Raw genomic sequence first — 22,987 nt, forward strand, 5'->3', positions numbered from 1 at the left:
GTATCCCACATTTTTCTGAATCATCCTCTTAACGTCTAGGTAAGTTAAGGAAGGTAAAGGTGACATTCTTCCCAATTTACAGATGAGGACACTGAGACTAAGAGAAGTCACATGGCTTTGCCTAAGCTTATATTAATCAGCTTCTCCTTTATCCCATCAATAAAATTTACTCATCCCTGGGTTAGCATTATCAAGTGCAATATTTTTCACAGGGTAACCAAGGGATCTTCTGCATTTAGAATCACTTGGGATGCTGGCTAAAATGCAGATCCTTTGTCTTTATTCTGGGCTTACTGATCAGAATCTCTGGGACATGGGCTCACGAATCAGTGATTTTGCCAGCACTCCAGGTGATTCTTTTGAAACTGTTTACTGTGTTCAAGGAAACAGAGCAATAAATCCCCGAGTGTACATTGTTTAGTGACATTTTTCACACACATGAAATCTTTAAGTATTTTACATTCAGAAACACAAACTACTATAACTAAAACTTTAGAAACTTTTCCCAGCCTATTGTCTGATTTGTTACCTTTGTGAAATTGAGTAGTATCTTTGGGCCTGAAAGTAAAACTGATTTGACCTATGCATTGGTGTAAACCAACTGGACAATTTTTTTTTTCAACGTTTATTTATTTTTGGGACAGAGAGAGACAGAGCATGAACGGGGGAGGGGCAGAGAGAGAGGGAGACACAGAATCGGAAACAGGCTCCAGGCTCTGAGCCATCAGCCCAGAGCCTGATGCGGGGCTCGAACTCACAGACAGCGAGATCGTGACCTGGCTGAAGTCGGACGCTTAACCGATTGCGCCACCCAGGCGCCCCCCAACTGGACAATTTATTGGTGTGTTACTGTAGCATTGCTGGGGGTGTCACAGAGAAGCTATGGCCAAGGACTCTATATATTACTTCAGTTTGGTCAATGGGTCCATCTGTGATTACTGTTTTAGTAAATGAAAGCCTGTGTGTGTGTGTGTGTGTGTGTGTGTGTGTGTGTGTGTGTGTATGTGTATTATTGATTATAAAGAGTGGCTTTCTCTATATTCTGGGCTTCTGTTTGCATGTGATAATCAGCCATGTCTCTGTCTGGTATTTCTAGTGGGGCAGCATAAAACTCTCAGGATCCGGTAACTTGACAACTCTGATGCCAGGGAATGGACTCCATTAGAGCAAGCCCATAGCCAGTGAGTGATGGCTCAAAAACCACTTTTTTCCCCTTTGGTTGCGGAGGAGGTGGAGTTTTCTCTGTGAGTTGGCATCTTGTCTGTCTGGTTCTCTGTTTTTATCTATGGCTGCCAGCAGCTACATAGTAGGGACTCAGCAAATACTTGTTGAATGAATGAATCCTCTCAAGTTTATTTAGGAACTATGAAACACAACCAAGTTAAAAAGAATTATTCTAGCCTACTGCTAGATAAATAGAAGGCACTGACAAGTACTTGATGATTAATCGAATGGGAACTAGAAACATAATCTACTTCTGTGGGATTTTCCCTCCTTCTCTTGACTCTTGGGGTTGCAAGAGGTTTTTTTCCCCCACCGGTTCTGAAATTCTCACTCTGAGGCCCCTATTATTTACCTGGCATTATCTCATAAAAAATACACACTAGTCTTAAGTTCTGTACATCTCTTTGCTTCCAAGCCATTAAGTGAAAAATTTCGCATTTATATTTTATAATCTCCACTGTTAGGTTTTTAAAGAATACAGTCCCTTATTTCCTTCATAGATTCCCTTAGCACCTCACTTAGATTCTTTGCACGATGGAAGTGCTTTTAATACTGTTTCTACTGACTTGATTTCAAGAGTGGGTCATGAGCGATGGGAATGATGAGCATATTATTAAGAAGACAAATATTTTCTTTGCAACTGACACGCCTGTCTTTTTACATATATTTTTGACACGTTAAATCTATCGAACAAAATGGTTACTCTTTCAGTTTCTGTTCGTTTGGAGAAATTGGATCAGTGTTCTTGCCAGCTATCAGTGCTTTCTATGCTCTGCCTTCTTTATTTTTATTGTCAGCATTTACAAACCTGCCACTTTGGCTGTATCCCACAGTCAATCATATTGCCACATTCTACTTGCATTTTCCTTTCTCTCTAAAGATAGAAGGAAATGATCTCTTGACTAGAGAGATTTATAAACCTAGCAGGTAGGCAAATTAATTAATAATCTGGAAATCAGAGGAGAACGTCAGTGTTCCCCGTGGGTTCTTAGGCTGTCTTATCCAGCAGCTTCTCATACAGGTTACTGACATTGTTTTCCTGGCTCCTTTTGAGCCCTTGGGGGAAGTCATTTGTCCTTCTTAGGCTCAATTTACTCATTTAAGAAACTGTAACAATGAGGGGGATTTTTGTTTTCCTCCAGAGAGGGTGTTTAGCACTAAACCAACGTTTTCCCCCATAGTGCTTGTTAAAGGTTTCAGTCCGTGTCAGGAAGTAAGAGGCATAATACCATAGAGCATTTGATGCAGTCAGTCCTAACTTTTGGTGAAAGTTACTGGGGTAGGGGAAAAAATTGAAAAGAGGATTTTAGTATAACACACAGTATCTTCGTTTCTTTTATCTGTAGGATCCTGAATAGTTCTTGCAACTGTGCAACATGCCTTCAGATCTGTTACCTAATTTTGTCTCTTTCTTACAACAATCCTATGAAGTATGGAGATTCTGGGCTATTGAATTGTAATAGTCTTGGGTATACAAATCGGGGTTTGAATACCCACTATTGTGTTGCTTTGTGTTTTAACACAACACACTGTAATAGAAAGACAGGGCTGGTTTTATACCCTGACTCTCTCACATTAGGCTAATGGGCTGGGTAACTTTGGGCCAAATCCCTCACTTCTCCAAACCTCAGGTTCCTACAGTAAAGTGAGAATAATTTGTACCAGAAGATTTTTGTAAAGATTGAGCATCTGCCCCATAAGTGCTCAATAAATACCTATTAAACCTCTCTTCTCTTCCTTTTCATTTAGGGCATGAGGATGGTTTTCTTAGAATTGATTTACAGATTATGAAGAGTAAAATCTACTGAGAAAAAAAAAGCCAGTTTATTTCAGTATATCTTTCGGAGAGATGTACTCAAGATAAACTAAATTGTTCTTCATACCTCACCCTAGATTGGATCACCTGTTAGTAGGCTTGAAAGATAGCTGCTTGCTCTGTAGATAGCCATTTCTACAAGCCCATGACCTAGGAATATTACTTGTGTCAAACGCAGCACTGAGGACTAGAGTATTTGCCAGAGGCTCTATGTTCCAGAGCTTTGCGGGAACTGTAAAGTTAAATTTTACATTTGAATTTATAAGTCCACATAGACTTTAAAGATTTAGTTTTGGAGGGGAAAAGAAGCATGTTAGACAGTCATTACTTGAATTCTGAAATCCAGGGGAATAATGATTTACTGGCATTTTGATAATGGGGCTTTGATTTTTATGCTTTATCATTATAAAGGGGGCAATAATAGTAGGAGCAAAATGTTTACTTGGCTTAAAACTGAACTAATCCCGTAAGAAGGTGGGGGAGGGTCAGAGATTCCTTAATGTGGTATGGAGAAGAAGAATCAAACTAAGTTTGGAAACTCAGGCAATTGGCACCCCCTGCCATCCACCCCCTCCCCAGGCCCCAAGGATTGGTGAAGGAACCCTTTAAATCTCAGAAGAAGATAAAGCCCCATGGAACTGTCTGTGGGATTTATGGTGGGCTGGGAAAGTTTCTGGGCTGTGGGGAAGCTTTTCCATTCATAGCAGGCTTCATTCATAGACAATATTAGGTCACGTGGAAGCTCATACCCTCTACTGACCTTTTCAGACAGAGGTTGGCTGGGCTGCTCAAAAACAGAATGAGTTCCAGAATGCCAGAACACCTGTCAACCTGTGACCTCAGGATGTGAAGGCCTTGGGCATTTGGGGCTCTGAACAAGAGGCAAAGGAGGAAGTTATAAATTTTGCAAGTTTATTCTGGATACTAAACTCTGTGTAATGATTTGTTATTTGGTAAATACAGCAGACACTTTTTTAGTTCAGACTTCTCTCGCCTTATGCAGCTCTAAGTCCCTGAACTTCTCAAAATAACATGTGATTTCTGTATTTCATAGAGTAGATGACCAAGACATCGAGGGTTGAATTTATTGTCCTAGGCTCATAGTGGCTTAGTCTCAGAAATGGGGCTGGAGCCCAGGTTAATTCATAACATCTCAGTCATCAGCATTCTGTTTCAGGCAGAAAAATAGCACATATAAGTGAAAGTATTTTATTTGGAAAATGTAGCAAACTCCCTGACATCCACCCAATTTTTGGATCTGCCTCCATAAAGACTTTGGAATCTTTCAAAGAGGACAAGAATGTCAGAAATAGGGATCTGTGTCAGGGAAGGTGGAGTCTGTTATGGGTTAACATTGGACCAAGCAGATTCACAGCCAGGAGGACTACTGTCTTTAGGAGATGGAAAACACAACTTCCTGTTTCCCCCAGGAGAGTTCCTGGACTCTGAAGGGGTGATCTAAGGAACCCTGCTGGGACAGGATGGTGGAGGACCTGGGATTTCAGTGTGATAAAACAACAGCCTTTGTTATTACAGTTCTCTTAGCATTTTCCTGAGGATGAAGGGTACTCGTCATAGAAACCTGACCACATTCGAACATGCAGCTTCAAGTCAAGTCAGCTCTTGGGGATCTTATCAGAGGTGTTTAGAACATGTTTGTTTGTCAAGCACATGCTTCTCTACCTCTTCTCTTTTCACATGTCTACCTTTTCCTTAGTTCAGAGGCAGAATTTCTATCTCCTTTGAGATCAGAGGTCACAATGACAGCACAAATGCCTTAACTGGATGGGAACACAGAAAGATAAAAATGTTCAACCAGAATGAAGGTGTCTCCTGAATTTACCATTGACATAATCTGAGAGGGACTCCTGGGCAGCGGTATGCTGAATAAATCAGCTCTCCAGAACAAAAGCCCTAATTTGTGTGCAACTAGTCCGTTTCTATGGTGTAAATATTTCCACCATGACTGAACTCACAATACCAACGTGGTGTCATTGGACGTAGAATTGAGGAGGAGTGTGCACAATTGGCTCTTGCAAGTTGAACATGCTGGTTTTGGCAGGCGTTCACTGGACCTTGTATGTTTGCATCATTAGGTGGAAGGTTATGTTGGCATGTGTATAAACCTGACAGCGGAGGTTTCTTCTGAGTTCTCACCCCAGAGATGCTACCAGAGACCAGGTGGCATGCCAGTTTGTCACTGGGCAGATGCTTCTTCTAGTGCTTTGGCTCCTTTGCTCCTGGAACCTTCTTAATTTTGGTACTCTTCCGGATGCCATTCTCAGCCCTCTATTCTTCCTGTTCCACACAGTCTGCCTGGGAGAGGAAAGCCACTTTACTTGATGTAATGTCTACATACTTCTATCTTAGGTTCCTCTCCCAACTTTTAGATTTGTAACTGCCTGTTGGACTGTAATATTGGAAAATCCCGAAGGCACTTCAACTTCTACATTTCTCTCTCTCTTTTTTTTTTTTAAGTTTATTTCTTTATTTTGACAGAGGAAGGGGCAGAGAGAGAGGGAGAGAGTGAATGAGTGAATCCCAAGAAGGCTCTGCATCGTCAGCATGGGGCTCAATCTCACCACCGTGAGATCATGACCTGAGCCGAACTCAAGACTCAGACATGTTCAACCAAGCCACCCAGGCACCCCTCAAGTTCTACATTTGTAAATTGGAATTCCGTACCTCTGCCCCACGAAAATCTGACTTCGCTTCCTCAACTTTCTTTTGTATAGGTGGCATGATTATCGTTCCAGTCATTCACACTAAAACTAACGTAAATGTTCCAGATTCTTTTTCAGATCTTCATCCTCTGCATCCAGCTCTTCACCAAGTCTTGACAATTCCTGAGTATTCCCTAAATGTGTGCCTCCACCCAGCACTTTCTCTATTCTTATCGTTGTTACACAAGTTAAGGCCCTTACCATTGCTCATCTGGAGTATTAACAACTTTCTTACTGATTTTCTCAACTTTAAACTTCCCATCACATGTTTCCTCCACACTGTGATTTCTCGGACCATGCTTAAAACTGTAGGAAATGGACTCCAAGCTTTTTAGGATTTGACCTGAGTCCTCCGTGATCAGGTAGCTCCCTGCTGACTCTCTGGCCAACCTGTCCATTCCTTTTGCCATGTTGCTCCTGTAGCCATGTTCCCTCCCATCACACCTCTTTTTTTTTTTTTAATTTTTTAATGTTTATTTCTTTTTGAGAGAGAGGGAGACCCAGAATCTGAAGCAGGCTCTAGGCTCTAGGCTCTGAGCTGTCAGCACGGAGCTCGATGCAGGGCTCGAACCCACGAGCCATGAGATCATGACCTGAGCCGAAGTCGGATACTTAACCGACTGAGCCACCCAGGTGCCCTGTCACACCTCTTTTCTTTTCTTTTAAAAAATTTTTATGTTTATTTATTTTTGAGAGAGAGACAGAGTGTGCGTGGGGGAGGAGCAGAGAGAGAGGGAGTCACAGAATCTGAAGCAGGCTCCAGGCTCTGAACTGTCAGCACAGAGCCCGATGAGGGACTCGAACTCATGAGCCATGAGATCACGACTGAGCCGAAGTTGGACGCTCAGTGGACTGAGCCACCCAGATGCCCACACCTCTTTTCTTAATGTCTTTGTTTGTGCTGGTGTCTCTGTCTGCTGTGTCCTCCCCACCGTTGTTAACTCATAACTTAAAACCCGGTGTCGGAATCCCCTATTTAGGATGCCTTTTTTGATGCCATCTCTATGTTGGGTCCTTCCTGGTTCTTCCATGGTATCTGCCTGTCTATCTCTCCTTTTTTGTTTTGGGGGTTGTTGTTGTTTTTTCCTCATTTCGCATCATAATGGTTTCTTTGTGTCTGTTTCCTCCACTAGACCCAGTAACCTGGGTGTCAGAACCGCATACTATTTACCTTTATGTCTCTACTATCTTATACGGTGCCTGACCCACAGTACTGTTAGTTAATGTGTGGCCAAATAAACAAAAGAGAGATCCATGCTGTACTCTTTGTATGCATTTAACATCATGCTACCAAATAAAGATAAAAATACAGTGTGCCAGGTTAAGTTTGAAATTCACATAAACAACAAATAATGTTTCAGTATGAATAGGTCCTAAATATTACACGGGACATACTTATGCCCCACAAGTTATTTTGTTATTCATTATTTACCTGAAATTAAAATCTAAGCATCCTGGCAAACTTAACCTAGAAAAAAATTGAGTTCATACCTGAAAGTTCACACAATGCAGAAGCTCACACTCAACTTGACATCACCTGCCCAGAAGCTCACACTGAAGTTGACATCACTTGCCCTAGGGTTTTGTACACGGTGCTTTGCATCTCTCCATGCCTTATGTGTAAAGAGCTCACAATACTCAGATGCACTGGCCTTGCCATACAGTCTGCCATGTGCCATAACATACATACATGCGTTTGTTTCCTCTGCGTGGTAAGAACATTTCATCTATACGTATCCGGGCAACAATACAGACAGACGCAGAGCTTTTTCGTGCATCCCGTCATGGTCTTTCCTGACCTATGGTGGTTTCTTGTTGCTGGATGGTGGGTTTTTTGAAACCAGGAGTATAGCACACCTTCCAAAGGCTATAAAATCTTAGATGTGGGTTTTAGATTTTGTCAGAGAGTTATGACTAGAAAACTACTCACTGTTTACATTTCTGCTCAGGCCAGGATGCCTGAGAGCTGACGTTCTGAAGGTTGAGCATGGCTTGGACAAAGACGTCATACTGTCTCTAGTCTAACGACCTTGTGGACGTAGCATGTCCCCTGTTAAAGTATCAGATGACTGATGTATTATTTTGATGGAAGGAAATTTTTTTTTCAAGTTAGAAACGCTGAAGCTGTTAACAGTTTATTTTTTGGAAGGCGAAAGAGTGTATTTCTCCGTGACTGGCAACAGAATTGAAATATGGCACATTTCATCTCTCATCCCTCATGCCAGAATTAATAATTATGGAAATTCCTCAGCTAGGACAGTTGGGCAGAGTTGTAGATATTTACCCCATAGGAGTCAGGCTTGTTCTCTCAGGAAAAGCCGACTTTTAATGGCAGAGAGATTGCCCCTCCACCCCACTCCAAAATCCTGAAACATTTTTGTGGCCTCGGTATCATGATCTTGTCAGTAAGACGATGGTCTCTGATTAAATCCAGATTGAGCTGTTTCCTGTTAGCGTGCTAACCCAGAGGGCAGGCTCAGCCCTCCGTGTATTGCTCTCTGAGTCTGGGTTATTAAACACTTGTCTGCCAAGGCTCGGTCCCTGCCTCCCTCACTTTTCTTTTAAACTAGGATTCAAAGGTATTGAGATATTATACACAGAAGAGATCCTAAACTCTTAAAAGGGTCCTATGGCTGTCGAGTATTTTGCTGCAAAAAAATTTGCTAAACTAAAATTTAATAAATTTTCCTCTAGTCTGACCATAAGGCAGAGTTACGTTTTCTGTTTCGCTTTTATGTAATTTTATTTCAAAATAATTCCAGTAACAAGCAGATAATTTCCAAATTTTTGTGTCACAAAGAAACACTCCACTTGAGTGTTGGTAAATTAGAACTCGTCTTCAAAATCTTCCCTCTGTTCTAGCAAGTTGATATTAGGGTGCTTAGCAAATGTGCAGAAAATGGCATTAAGCAAGTGTTCTGACACCTTAACGTGCCTTGTTAATTTTTTTGTGAGAATGATTCTAGGCACCAGAGCAATTCCTGTGCTTCATTTTATATTGTCACTCATGCTCACTCATTGCACTTAGTGAATAATATTTTTCTTTTTTTTTTTAAATGTTTATTTATTTTTGAAAGATAGCAAGCGAGCGGGGGAGGGTGGACACAGAATCCAAAGCAGGCTCCAGCTCTGAGCTGTCAGCACAGAGCTCAACGCAGGGCTCGAACTCACAAACCACGGGATCATGACCTGAGCTGAAGTCGGATGCTTAACTAACTGAGCCACCGAGGTGCCCCAAAAAATTTTAAAATCTAAATAAGTCAAAGTGTTTTATTAGCTATTCTCTTAGCTCAAACATGGTTCTTCCTAATGTACAGATGCAAACACTGAGGGACAAAAACCGTTATTGGGTAGGTATGGGGATCAGGCAAGCATATTGAGAGTTTTTTCCAGAGGAAAAGGAGGACCAAAAGGAAGCGACTGGGTTAATGAGTAACAGGATTCCATTCCCAAGGGAGAGCCTTGGCTTCCTGCCAACTCTGCTTTCTGGCAGGAAAGGGGACCCACTTCATCAGGCCCTTTGACAAACATTTTTCTCTGTGTGTGAAATTTTGGCTACATCGGTGCTCAGGGAAAAATCAGTTCTTTTAAAAAAATAGCTTTTACTTTCCATAAGAAAATATGTAAAGTGGAATTTGCATTGTGAGTAAAAGGAGAATCCTCAAATTACAAAATTGTTTGGTAAGGGAACATTGTCACAAGGTGAGGAAGCTTGATTTAGAACTAGAGCTTGAATATCCCTGGAGAATGAGAAGCCATTCCTTTCATTATTGTTAACGTTTGACACTGAAGCATATTTTTTAAGCTGCTTTTTAATATTACCAGGCTGATCATTTGTTTGGGACCAGATCTTTTGAGTAAAACATAGAAAAAACATTCCTACATTTTGGTATTAAGAAAGACGTCAAAGGGATATATAGATGTTTGAAGATAAAAATTAACATTGTATTTTATAATGTCTTTTTTTTTTTTTTTTTTTTAGTGAAAAGTGGCAAAAGTGAATTATGGTTTAAACACATCGCAGTGACTTACTAAGCTAACATTTTCCAAAGTATGTTCATCCTGATGATCTGCAAGATGCTGGGAGAGTAAAGGGACTCCATTTGGAAGGATCATGTATCATGATTGCGTATCCCTCTCTTAGAGTTTCATAACATGTTAGCATATTGAAGACTTTAAGAAATTCTGTAGTAAAGAAATGTATTTGACCTTGTTTTGCTCTGTAGTTCCCAAACTTGACCACAGGACCTTTTGTTTCAGAACTAGTGTTTTACCAGCACCCACGTAGGGCAGCACTGCAGCACTGTACTAACTGGTAAAACAAGTAATTAGACTTTGAAACCATATATCCTTTTCATTTATTGTTTCAGCTTAAAGTGAACTGACACTCCCGGGAGGATAGGTGGATACTATTAGGCCTATTTTAAAACTACATATACAGTGATAAAGAACAGTTATCAGGCTGTGATTGGAGTCAACGGGCAGAAGAGGTCTGCAGAAACATTTGGTATTTTGCCCAAACCAGATCCCTCCCTTAGTAAAGTGAAAGTATCCTTTGAGAATGAAATAAAGAAATAAAGTCATGCACTGTGGAAGCCTGAGTCTTAATGTTAAGTCCTGTTAGCAGTTAGACATAATGACATTAAGCTATTCTAACCCTTTTCTAAAAGCGATCGCCACCATTTCGGTCTTACTGGAAGCAATCTTGCCAGCTAATTTCCTTCCAGTGGTTTAACATCTGGCAGGCCAGGTGAAGAGAAAGCAAACATGCTACTTAGCACCGTGTCGTCATTTAGAGATTCGGTTCCCTCTTCTTTGCTCCTCTTCCTCAATTTTCGCATGTCTGGTTATTTCAATTTAGGAAAAGCTGACATACAACAATTCAAACTTACAGTTCACAAAACCTGCCGGGCTATTGTTTGCATCACTGACAATGATTATTTGCTTTAGAAAAGGATCCTCTCAGTAGGTCATCTTCATGCTTATGAAGGACAAGTTAAGCTGAAAATTGCATCTTTGTATCATTTGTTAGGTGCAGATTTATTGTAGGATGTAAGGCACACCCCTGTTTTTCTTCATACTCAGTGTTCAAGCTTTACATATCTTTATCAATAGTCAGTTCTTATGTTTTGTGCAGTTGTACCTGCCAATATTATTTGCAGTTTCATTCTCATGTGATGGCTACTTCTCATGAGCACATGTCTTTTCTTGTTCGCTGCAAGTCTCCAGAAATCAGAGATCATACACCCATCCACCCTTCCCATTACTCCCCAGAGGTTACCCGAGGGCCGCTTGGTATAAGCCACTTCTTGGTCAGTTACGTTGATGGCTCATGATACTCAATCAGGAAGGATATTGCTTCTTGTGGACTGAAGAACACCGGATCATGGTCACATCTCCGTAGATATCCGAATATACTCCTGATTTTTCAGCCTAGCGATATGATGTCAACCGGCTCATACAAATCCTAAAAATTTAACAGTCAGCTCTCCAAAGCCAGTAGGAGTCTGCTCCACCACTGTAGGAGCTGTCTTTAAGAATGAGTTTGACAACTTACCATGGAACAGTACAAAGGGGATGATTGATAACTTTTGCTAAACTTGATCCTGGGGTCATGGAAAACATTCTTGATAAAATAGGCCAGCAACCTAATTCTTTATAGGGGATTTAGTAGAGGCAGGTGTAAGCACTATGAAATAAAGCAGCATGAATATCATCACCACCTCCTCACTCCACTACACCCATGGGTGAGAGGATTGTTTTACATGGCTTGAGGGGAATTAAGAGCACAGAAAACATGATAGTCTATGCTTCCACTGGTCCACTGATTGTGGTTTTCCTTTAGGGAGCATTTCGCCTGATCATGATCATGAATTTCTTGTACAGGTTGAAGGGGACCAGCTGCCTCCCGGACACACAGTCAGTCAATATGAGACCTGTAAGATCAGGACCATAAAAGCTGGCACCTTGGAGAAGCTTGTGGAGAACCTGCTGACAGCGTTTGGGGACAATGACTTTACCTATATCAGCATCTTTCTGTCAACATACAGAGGCTTTGCCTCCACCAAAGAGGTGCTGGAGCTGCTGCTGGACAGGTAAGAATCCAAAGGAGTTTGAGAGATGACAGAAACGTGAGAAAGGCCTTGTGCAGGGTGAAGACCTGAGTTTCAGACTCACCTGCACTTGGTATGCTGAGAGGGATGTGTGAGAAAGGACCCACTGGAAGGAACAAACTTTGGAACAGGTGGCACAAAGACTTTTCAAGAGCCACATTATGGTTTATTTCTGGTAGATATACCTTAGAAGAATCTATAGAAAACTCTATGAAATATTTGGGAGTACCTGCCATGAATCTATACTCCGTTGTGTATAGATTGCAGTTACTGTTTGCCCCCCTAAAATTTTCTCCATATTTTAATGATTCTATATTATTCTAGTAAGTAAGCAATTAACTAGGAATCTTACTGAGTTGTTGGGAGAATTAAATATGCTAATATGTGTGAAGTATGGAGCTCAGTATTAGATCCATAGGAAGAATCTAATGGATGGCAGCTTTAATAATGATGATGATAATATTATTAACAATCACAATGCAGTGACTGCTCTCTGAATATTATCCTCGGTTTATGTTGTTAGGTCATATGTTACAGATAGCAGAGCAGTGTATATTATATTTTGCACATTAATAATTCTGTTTCCCCTCCTTAGTTTTGCCTTATTTATAATTAAACTTGACCTTTTAATAAATTGTTATTAAATTGACTTGATACTGGGAGGAAGAAAAACCATCAGCCAAACAATTGTTTTAGAGACACAAGAGTTGTCATTTTAAATCCTTATATTTTGGAGTTTCCTGCATAAGAAAGGAAATGAGATAGGCTTTTTTTGTTGGAGTAGTTGAATACTGACTTTTAACTAGGTTTTTAAAGAATTTTGAAGTGTTCTGTGCCCATAGAAGAGTATAAAAAGAAACATTCATGTTTTCTCATATTGCTACATTTCCCCAAATATCTTTTATTAGGCTTTTAAAAAATTGTAGAACTGGGAAGAAGAAAATTGGACCATAATCTAATTAGGCAGCTAACACATACTAACATTTTAAAAATAGGAGTATCCATGTATATAAAGTTCAAACAATTCAGAAAATTATAAAAAGTAAACATTTTTCATTCCTCCTGGGTAATCACTGTAAACCATTCCTTTTGTATTCTTCCCCAAATTTTCTGGGCTTATATACATGTACATATATACACATTTATATAAATATATATCATATTTATTCATATATGATATTTATCAAAAAATATTTTTATATGACATAAATAGAATCATAGTACAGTCTGTTCTGCAACTTTGGTTTTTTACTTACCTGTTTTGGAGATTTTTTATTCATTAAGAGAATTAACATATGTGAAAGGCTTAGAACAGTGGCTGGCATATTGAAAGCTCAAGAAATGTAAGTTATTGTCATTTCAAAATCACATATAGATGTATTTACCATATTCTTTTTGGTGGCTTTAGTAGTATTTATTGAGTAGATTATTCTATGGGTGGACAGTTAAGCTCACTCCAGTTTTTTAATTTGTTTTTAAAATTTTTATGTATTAAAATGTTTTTAATGTTTATTTTTGAGAGAGAGAGAAAGAGCAGGGGGAGGGGTGCAGAGAGACAGGGAGACACAGAATCTGAAGAAGGCTTCAGGCTCTGAGCTGTCAGCACAGAGCCTGACGTGGGGCTCGAACTCATGAGCCCTGAGATCACATGACATGAGCTGACGCCAGATGCTTAACTGACTGAGCCACCTGGGTGCCCCTGTTTTTAAAATGTTTAAACAATGCTGCAAAGAGTGTCTTTTAATATATACCTTCCAAGTACTTGTGTGAGAATTCTGTAGGATCATTTCATAGAAGAGTGGTGGATGGGACAAAATATATAAATATTTTAAAATGTCAAAGATATTGGGGCACCTGGGTGGCTCAGTCGTTTAAGCGTCCGACTTCAGCTCAGGTCATGATCTCACAGTTCATGGGTTTGAGCCCCGCGTCGGGCTCCGTGCTGACAGCTCAGCGCCTGGAGCCTTCTTCGGATTCTGTGTCTCCCTCTCTCTCTGTCCCTCCCCCCCTCACCTCTGTCTCTCTGTCTCAAAAATAAATAAACATTAAAAAAATACAATAAAACGTGAAAGATATTGCTAAATTGTCCTTCAGAAAGTTGCACCAACCACATTTCTGGTCACAGAGAATGAGCGGCCTGTTCCCTTGCTTTCCCCACACCCTTGTGACCTGTGAATATTTTCATCTCTGCCATTGAAACCATCTCTACTGTCGTCTGTCCATTGAAAAATAGCTTATTGTTTTTTTAAGTTTCTTACATTTGTGAGTGAGGTTTAGCATCTTTAAAACATTTACCGGGATTTTGTGTGTTTATGTTTACATCTTTTCATGTCCTTTACTTGTTTTTATTTGGGACTATTATCATCTACTTATAACTGTTTAATATATTATGATATTTTTTTGCTTGATATTTTTTGCTTGATATATCATAATATATTATGATATTATTTTTGTTGAAAATATTTCTCCTAGTTTGTCCCTTGGTTTTAAAAGTTGTTCATTAATATTTTTCATGAAGACATTTAAAATAATTTTTATGTGGTCATCTCTATCAGTCTTAAATAAGGCCTTTAATAATAAAATTCTATTCCAATGTGCTTACAATTATTGATAACAGTGGGTTTTTCTCAAGGTATTTTCCTCATAGATGCAATGTAGAGTGAAATCATCTGGACCAACGTTTATTCATATGTTCATATTCAGGAACATTGAAAAATGCCTATCCTTTATCATACATTGATCTGGGTCTCATAACTCTGGACTTCAGCATAGATAAGAAGTTCTGTAGTTTTTTTGTATGCACTTTAAATGTTAAGCTCTTAAAAATGTTAAGCCTGGAGTATAAACTTGTGGGATTAGTAAGTCATTTCTTTCATAGTTTGTTTGCTTGTGTAATATCAACACCTATAAATAGAGCTTGGAGAAGTGTATGAATTTTCCTTCTAGTCACATATATATGGAAAGGATGCAGTATATGCAGACAGTATGAGGAAATAGGTCAACACATCAAAAACTCCTACAAGTTTTCTTTGGAATTGACAACCTCTTTTTTCTTATGGGTAGCTCTACTGATAATAGGCCACAGATGTCCACAGCCAGTAAAGAGGCGCACGTGAATTCCAGCTGTTCATCATAAGTAGTGGACATACACACAGGAACTAGAGTGTTTAGTCTGTGACTCATGTACATCCAGCGTTTATTTGATGATTTTTTAAATCTTCTCTTTGTTCTTTTATAGGAGGTACACATTTTTTTATTTTTAAAAGATTAACTGGATGACAGTTATTAAATAACGGAATCAACATGAATTCAAATTACATTCAGTTCAAACTATCATTTAAGGTATAACTGAACGAAGGAGTTAAGGTTTATCTTGACCTGTTGGATGAGCCAAGGCTTGGCCTTAAATTTCATATCCTACTCCTGTCCTTTGCTTGCCTCTGAAATAATGGAATCAACAAGTGCCAAATGCCTATAAAATACCCGGGACTCAGCAAGACACTATTTGGGTGAAACAGAAATATAGGACTTGGTCGTTTTTCACCCTTGTGGTGAATTTATTGTGAAGCTGTTGGTACTTAACCTCCAGGGACCCTCACTTACTTGCAATACCGTCTACATCATTTATATTCACAATATTGTAATCTTTTTCTTAGAGAGGACCCTTCAAGTTACATATGCTGTGCAAAACCTGGTTGCACTCCCTGAGAACTTAGTATTTTACTGCAAAAGATAAGGCTTACACTCATAAAACAAGTAGACAACCACTTAAGGTGGTGTAAAAAATGAAACTGTAACGTGTTCTGTGGAAGTTCAGAGAAATAAATCTTGTTTATTTTGCTTCCCCCATGGAAATGTGGATTTGTCCATGTATGTACGCACTTCAATATGAATATTTCTCCCATTTCCCACTCACTTAGATCTTGTGACCAGATGTTCATCTTTGTTCAGTTTTAACCAAAATACAGATTCTGTGAAACACTTGATTCTTAAATTGGCCGTTGAGAGTTTTCATGTCTGTAATTGGGACGTAAGCAATTAAATTGCACAAACTTACCTACCCCGAAGATGAGTTTGATATACTATTTTTTGTTAGTAAATTGTGGTATAGTTGTTTGTGAGTCTCTGATATAACTTTTTATGATTTCTCTTAGTTTCTTAATAGTAGATTGCTTATCTTTTGTGAAATCAACACCGGGAAGTTACTATAGGATGTGCTAATCCTAACAAGTCAAGAATGGATTGAAGGCAGGTGCTGTAGTCTTTCTTGTGCCCCCAGAGGAAAGCTTATTTGAAGTCAAACTTTGATTTTCCTTAAGACTTCCAATCATGTGGCTTTTCTTGTATGGAGCTTTATGTAATTAAAAAAGTCCTTTTATATACATTTTTTCATTCTGCTAACGTGAGTCCTTGTGATTGACCAATAGAAAGCAGCTTGAAGTCATATATGGCTAATTCCATGCGTTTGCTTTATCTCTTACTTGGAGTTGTCGGCAGTTCACCAAGAATCCAGTTTTCTGTGCTTCTCACCATGGTTCAGTTAATTCTAGGGCTCACAGACTTCATTTTTAACCTAAGAGAAAGTTTTGGATTGCGTCTTAGCTCTTTGTGTTAGGCCTTTGTGATTTTGTTTTCTCTAACTTCACACATACATTCCACTTAAACATATATTCTTCCCACCATACCCTTAAAAAAAGTAAGGGAGTTAGGTACCACTGAAAATACTTAACCTCAAATGTAGGGAGAATCCCGTCTCAGCTAGTGACCCTCACTGAGGACCATGAAATGTTTATACACATAGCTAGATTTTTCTTCAGACAGCTGTCATTAGCTACTTTTGGCCTATTCTTGATCATTCTCCTTGATCTGTAACTTTCATATCAGAAGTAAGAAGACTTCCAAAGACAAACAATAGTGGTGAATAGGTCTCCAGAAACTTTTGGTAAGTCACTATTGGCGCTCAGTTCACAGTTTGGGAAGGACTGGGCAAATCTGAACTGACTCTTGGTAGCAAGTGAATTCTTCCAGTAGAGGACCTTTGGAGAGGATAAAGGTGGAAGGCATCCATAAACATGGTACTTTCAGACCAATCTGACTTGAATTTGCTTGCTTAGGTCACAGAGAAGAGACTAACTCAGTGGCTCTTTGAACTTACTTCCTCTATCCATGTTTTCTGGCCATGCATTTTCACAGGCTTTATCTCAGTTTATTTATCATTATATTACCCCCCCCCATGTTTGCAGATGAGAAAATTGAGGCCCAGAAACATTTAATCAGTGAGTGGCAGAGCTGGAATTAAAACCTACCTCTTTCTGATTTAGAATCTCTTTCTAAGCATACCATATCACTTCCCTTGATTTGTTAATGCCATTTTAAAGGAAGGGCTGATTTGGGGATACCCCTTAGCTATCCTCAATTGATTTTCCTTGGAAACTACATTACTCTCTTCACATAGTTGTGAGCAATTTACTTGAACATCAATGTTCCTGTTCATTCATCTATTCAAATGATAGTTACCAGATGTTTAATATGTACCACATCCTGTACTGTACAAGGTGCTGTGTATATGGTAGACAAACTGGTCATGACTCCTGTATTCTTCATACTTAATGGCTAGTGGGGAAGAGTAACATTAAATCACCATACAAATCAATGTGTATAGTTAAAATTGATACAATCCTTGGGACATAAGAACTAGATTCTGTGACAGAGACAATTAAGAGAGGATTTGGGGAGGTGGATATTACCCAAACAAAACTGGATGTTGGCCAGTGATTTGGGGTGTTTAAATAGGTCATGGACCATCAAGGTCACAGCTGGGTCTGTGTGTCTAGAGTGTTTCTGTTTATTCGATGTGCTCCGGCCAGATCCACTAACCTGAATCTGCTGCTTCCCAAAGAGGACTCTTCTTGGAGGACAAGAGTACAGTAAATGAGAAAGTTTTGGAGGATTTATGCAAATATATTATCACTATGGAGATAGTAATCTTAAATTCATACTTTATGATGCCTGGAATAATAACACCTTCATATGTAAAATAGGATGTACCAATAACCAGCAAGAACGGAGCTGATCTTACTAAGTGAAGCCAGTTTCTCCACAGCACAGAGAAGAGTCAGTCAAATATAAAGCTTGACAAAATAAGTTATTCAGAGGAAGACATACCATATGATTTCACTCATATGTGGAATTTAAGAAACAAAACAAGCAAAGATAAAAAATGAGAGAGAGAGAGAAAGAGAGAGAGAGTGGGAGAGAGAGAGAGAGAGAGAGAAAATGAGAAACAGACTCTTAACTGTAGAGAACAAATTGATGGTTACCAGAAGAGAGAGGGAAGGGGAATGGGTTAAGTAGATGATGGGAATTATGGATGGCACTTGTGATGAGCATAGGATGATGTATAGAAATGTTAAATTACTGTATTGTACACTGGAAACTGATATAACACTGTATGTTAACTAACTGGAATTAAAATAAAAATTTAAAAAAATATGAAGCTTGAAAATATTTTGTTTCCATAGATTTTGTCATAATGCCAAATATGCTTCCATTTCCTTTCAGAGTTTTAGGATACTTTATGGGAAAAGCAATTTTCCCGTCTTTTAGTTTTGAGATTCCTGTGCTAAGCATAGAATGTAATGGGTTCAGGAGTCAAAAGTGAATTTGATACCAGTTTTGCACTCCTGACTTGCTCTGCAACATTGGACAAGTTACTTTATCTTACTAGCTTCAGGTTCCTTATCTCTAACATTAGAATGAACAATAACCCTAATATAGGGTTATTATGAGGCTTAAGCTCAATAATATGAAGTTCTTAGTATAGTGGCTGGCAAATATTAAGTGCTTAGGAGATTACCGTTAGTTTTGATTTCTTCATGGAGCTTAATACTTTTGAAATTATCTTTCTTATTTATCTATCTCATTTCTTGACTGTCTTCCCTACTTAGCGACCATGTCTGTCTTGTTCACAGCTGAATCCTTAGAGAGGAATGGTATGTGGCAGTTAGGAACCATCTAACAAGTAAATAATGCTTTATATGTTATTCATGTCTGTCATGAGCCCTTGCGTTGGAAGGTACTATAGTGAACATTACCCAGAATCTGCACCCATTTAGTGGGATAGACAAATCTAAAGACTTGTACCATTATTGTCAACACAGTACTTTAAAAGACTATTTTGGCGGGCACCTGGGTAGGTCGGTCAGTTAAGTGTCTGACTTTGGCGCAGGTCATGATCTCACCATTTGTGGGTTCGAGCCCCACATAGGGCTCTCTGCTGTCAGTGCAGGGCCCGCTTCGTATCCTCTGTTTCCCTCTCTCTCTGCCCCTTTCCTGCTCACACACACGTTCTCTCTCTCCTTCAAAGATAAATAAATATAAAAAAAATTTTTTTTTTAAATAGGGGCACCTGGGTGGCTCAGTCGGGTAAGTCCAACTTAGGCTCAGGTCATGATCTCACTGCTTGGGAGTTTAAGCTCTGCATCAGGCTCTATGCTGACAGCTCGGAGCCTGGAGCCTGCTTCAGATTCTGTCTCCGTCTCTCTGCCCCTCCACTACTCATGCTCTGCTTCTCTCTGTCTCTCTCTGTCTCTGTCTTTCTCTCTCTGTCTTTCTCTCTCAAAAAATATAAAATGAAACCTTAAAATTAAAAAACTTTTTTTAAAAGACTATTTTTTATAGAAGTTTAAGTTTCATAGCAAAAATTGTGGAAAGTATAGAGATTTTCCACATACTTCCTGCCCCCACACATACCCCCACTGTCAACATCCCCCACTAGAGTGGTACATTTGTTACAATCATTGACACATCATTATTGCCCAAAGTCCATAGTTTACATTAGGGTTCACACTTGGTGTTCTATGTTCTGTGGGTTTAAACAAATGTATAATGACATGTATTCATTATTATAGTATCATACAGAATAGTGTCACTGCCCTAAAAATCCTCAGTGTTCTGCCTGTTCATCTCTCCCTTCCCCCACCCCAGTCCCTGATAATCACCGATCTTTTCACTGCCTCCATAGTTTTGCCTTTTCCAGAATGTCATATAGTTGGAATCATACGGTATGTAGCCTTTTCAGATTGACTTCTTTCACTTAGTAGCATGTAATTAAGCTTCTCCATGTCTTTTCACAGCTTAATAGCTCATTTCTTTTTAGTGCTGAGTAATATTCCATTGTCTGAATATAATGGTGGACAAACTGCTCATGACTCCTGTATTCATTTTCTCTCAAAAATTAAACATTAAAAAAAGAAATAAAAGGACATTGTTATATCCGAGGTCATCTGAGTTTTCTCGTAAGTAATTGTCTAGAAGTTTTATAGCTTGTTTTACATTTAGGTCTGTGATCCATTTTGAGTTGATTTTTATGAAAGGTGTAGGGTTTGTGTCTAGATTAATTTTTTTTTGCATGTGGATATCCAGTTCTCCTATCACTCATCATTTGTTGAAAAGACTATCTTTGTTCCATTGTATTGCTTTTGCTCCTTTGTTGAAGATGAGTTGACTGTATTCATGTGGGTTTATTTCTGGTTCTCTCTTCTGCCCCACTGATCTATTTGTTTTCACCAGTACCATATAGTCTTGATTACTGTAGTTGTATACAATAAGTCTTGAAGTCAGGTAGCATCAGTCCTAAGACTTTGTTTATTCTCCTTCTATATTGAATTGGTTGTTCTGGGTCTTTTGCCTCTCCAAATAAACTTTAGAATCCATTTCTCAATACCCACAAATTAACTTGCTGGGATTTTGATTGAGAATGGGTTCAATTTATAGATCCAAGTTGGGAAGAACTGACATCTTGACAATATTGAGTCTTCCTATCCATGAATATGGAACATTTCTCTCTTTATTTAGTTCTTCTTTGATATCTTTCATAAGAGTTTTGTAGTTTAGGATTGTAAAGGATTGTAAAATCCTTTGCATTTTTTTAAAAGATTTATACACAGGTATTTTATTTTGGGGGAAGTGCTAATGTAATGTGTTCTTAATTTCAAATTCCACTTGTTCATTGCTGGTATATAGGAAAGCAATTAACTTGCATGTTAACCTTGTATTCTGCAATCTTATTATAATCACTTTTTCTTTTTTTTTTAATTTTTTTTAACGTTTATTTTTATTTTTGAGACAGAGAGAGACAGAACATGAATGGGGGAGGGTCAGAGAGAGGGAGACACAGAATCCGAAACAGGCTCCAGGCTCTGAGCTGTTAGCACAGAGCCTGACGCAGGGCTCGAACTCACGGACCGCGAAATCATGACCTGAGCCGAAGTCGGCCACTTAACCGACTGAGCCACCCAGGTGCCCCTATAATCACTTTTTCATTCCCAGAGGTTTTGGTTGATTTTTTCAGATTTTCCACATAGATAATTATGTCAGTGTGCAAAGAAAGATAGTTTTATTTTTTTTCTTACAAATCTGTATACTTTTACTTCCTTTTCTTGGTTTTGTTTTTGCTTTTTGTATTAGCTAGAATTTCCAGTACAGTGTTTAAAACCAGTGGTGAGAGGTGACATCTTCCCTTGTTCCTGATCTTAGTGGGAAAGCTTTGAGTTTCTCATTGTTAAATATGTTACCTGTAGATGTTTATAGATGTTATTTATCAAGTTGAGGAAATTTTTCCCTATTCCTAGTCTGTTGAGAGTTTCATCACAAATGAATGTTTGATTTTGTCATATACTTTTTCTGTATCTGTTGATATGATCATGTGATTTTTTTGTTATTAACCTATTGATGTTATGGATTACATTAACTGGTTTTCAAATGTGAACCAGTTTTGTATACTTGGAATAAATCCAATTTGGTTATGGTGTATAATTCTTTTTTACACTGTTGGATTTGATTTATTAATTTTTTGAGAATATTTGTATCTATATTCATGAGAGATACTGGTCTGTAGTTTTCTTTTCATATAATGTCTTTGTCTAGTTTTGGTTTTAGGTTAATACTGGCCTATATAATGGCCAACTCATTATAGAATGAGTTAGGAAGTAGTCCCTCCGATCCTGGTTTCTGGAAGATGTTTTAGAGATTGATATAATTTCTTCCTTAAATGTTGGTAGACTTTACCAGTGAACCCATCTGGACCTGATGCTTTCTGTTTTGGAAGGATATTGATTATTGATTCAATTTCTTTAATATAGGTCTATTCAGAGTGTCTGCTTTTTCTTGTGTGAATTTTATGTAGCTATGAATTTCTGACTTATATCATGTTCCTTCTCTCTGAGGAACTTCTTTTAACATTTCTTGCAAGGCAGGTCTACTGGCTAAAAATTCCCTCAATTTTTGTTTTTGTTCATTTGAGAAAGTTTTATTTCTCCTTTATTTTTGAAGGATAGTTTTGAAGAGTACAGAATTCTAGGTTGGTGGGGTTTTCTCTCAACGTGTTGAATATTTCCATTCACTTTCTTCTTGCTTAGCCTCTGAGAAGAATTGGATATAATTCTGATTTTTGTTCCCTTATAGGTAAAGTGTTTTTGTTTTATTTTGTTTGCTGTGGCTTTTTTCAAGATTTTTCTTTGTCTTGATTTTCTGAAGTTTGAATATGATATGCCTAGGTGTGGTATTTTGGGCATTTATTCTTCTTGGTGTTCTCTGAGCTTCTTGGATTGGTGATTTTGTGTCTGACATTAATTTGGGGAAATTCACATTCATTATTATTCCTTCATTATTCCTTCAAATATTATTTCTGTTTCTTCTCCATTTGGTATTCCTATTACACATATATTATACCTTTTGTAATTGTCCCATAGTGCTTGATATTCTGTTTTTTTGGGGAGGGGGTATTGTTTGTTTTTGTTTGTTGGTTTGCTTTTCAGTTTTAGAAGTATCTATTTTTATATTCTCAAGTGTAGAGAGTCTTTCTTCAGCCATGCCCATCTATTAATGGGTCCGTAAAAGGCATTCTTCATTTCTGTTACAATGTTTTGATTTCTAGCATTTCTTTAAACAATTTTTAAATTTTCATTTCTCTGTTTACATTATCCATCTGTCCTTGTATATTGTCTATTTTTTCCATTCAATTCCTTAGCATGTTGTTCATAGTTAAAAGAAATTTCTAACCTGATAATTCTACCATTCCTGCTATATCTGACTCTTGTTCTGATGCTTGT

General features: G+C 38.5%; 1 protein-coding gene across 4 annotated transcripts in view; it reads left to right on the forward strand.

Annotated features, from left to right (window-relative positions):
• RGL1 (ral guanine nucleotide dissociation stimulator like 1) overlaps positions 1 to 22,987 on the forward strand; it is a 266,263-nt gene that overhangs the window by 167,253 nt on the left and 76,023 nt on the right. For all 4 annotated transcript variants that reach the window (XM_045452657.1, XM_045452658.1, XM_045452656.1 and 1 more), the window contains one exon: positions 11,650 to 11,858. In XM_045452657.1, the coding sequence (XP_045308613.1) occupies positions 11,650 to 11,858 (209 nt within the window). The remainder of the gene's footprint in view (positions 1 to 11,649; positions 11,859 to 22,987) is intronic.

The sequence above is a fragment of the Leopardus geoffroyi genome, chromosome C3, assembly GCF_018350155.1.
Source record: "Leopardus geoffroyi isolate Oge1 chromosome C3, O.geoffroyi_Oge1_pat1.0, whole genome shotgun sequence".
NCBI classification, from domain to species: Eukaryota; Metazoa; Chordata; class Mammalia; order Carnivora; family Felidae; genus Leopardus; species Leopardus geoffroyi.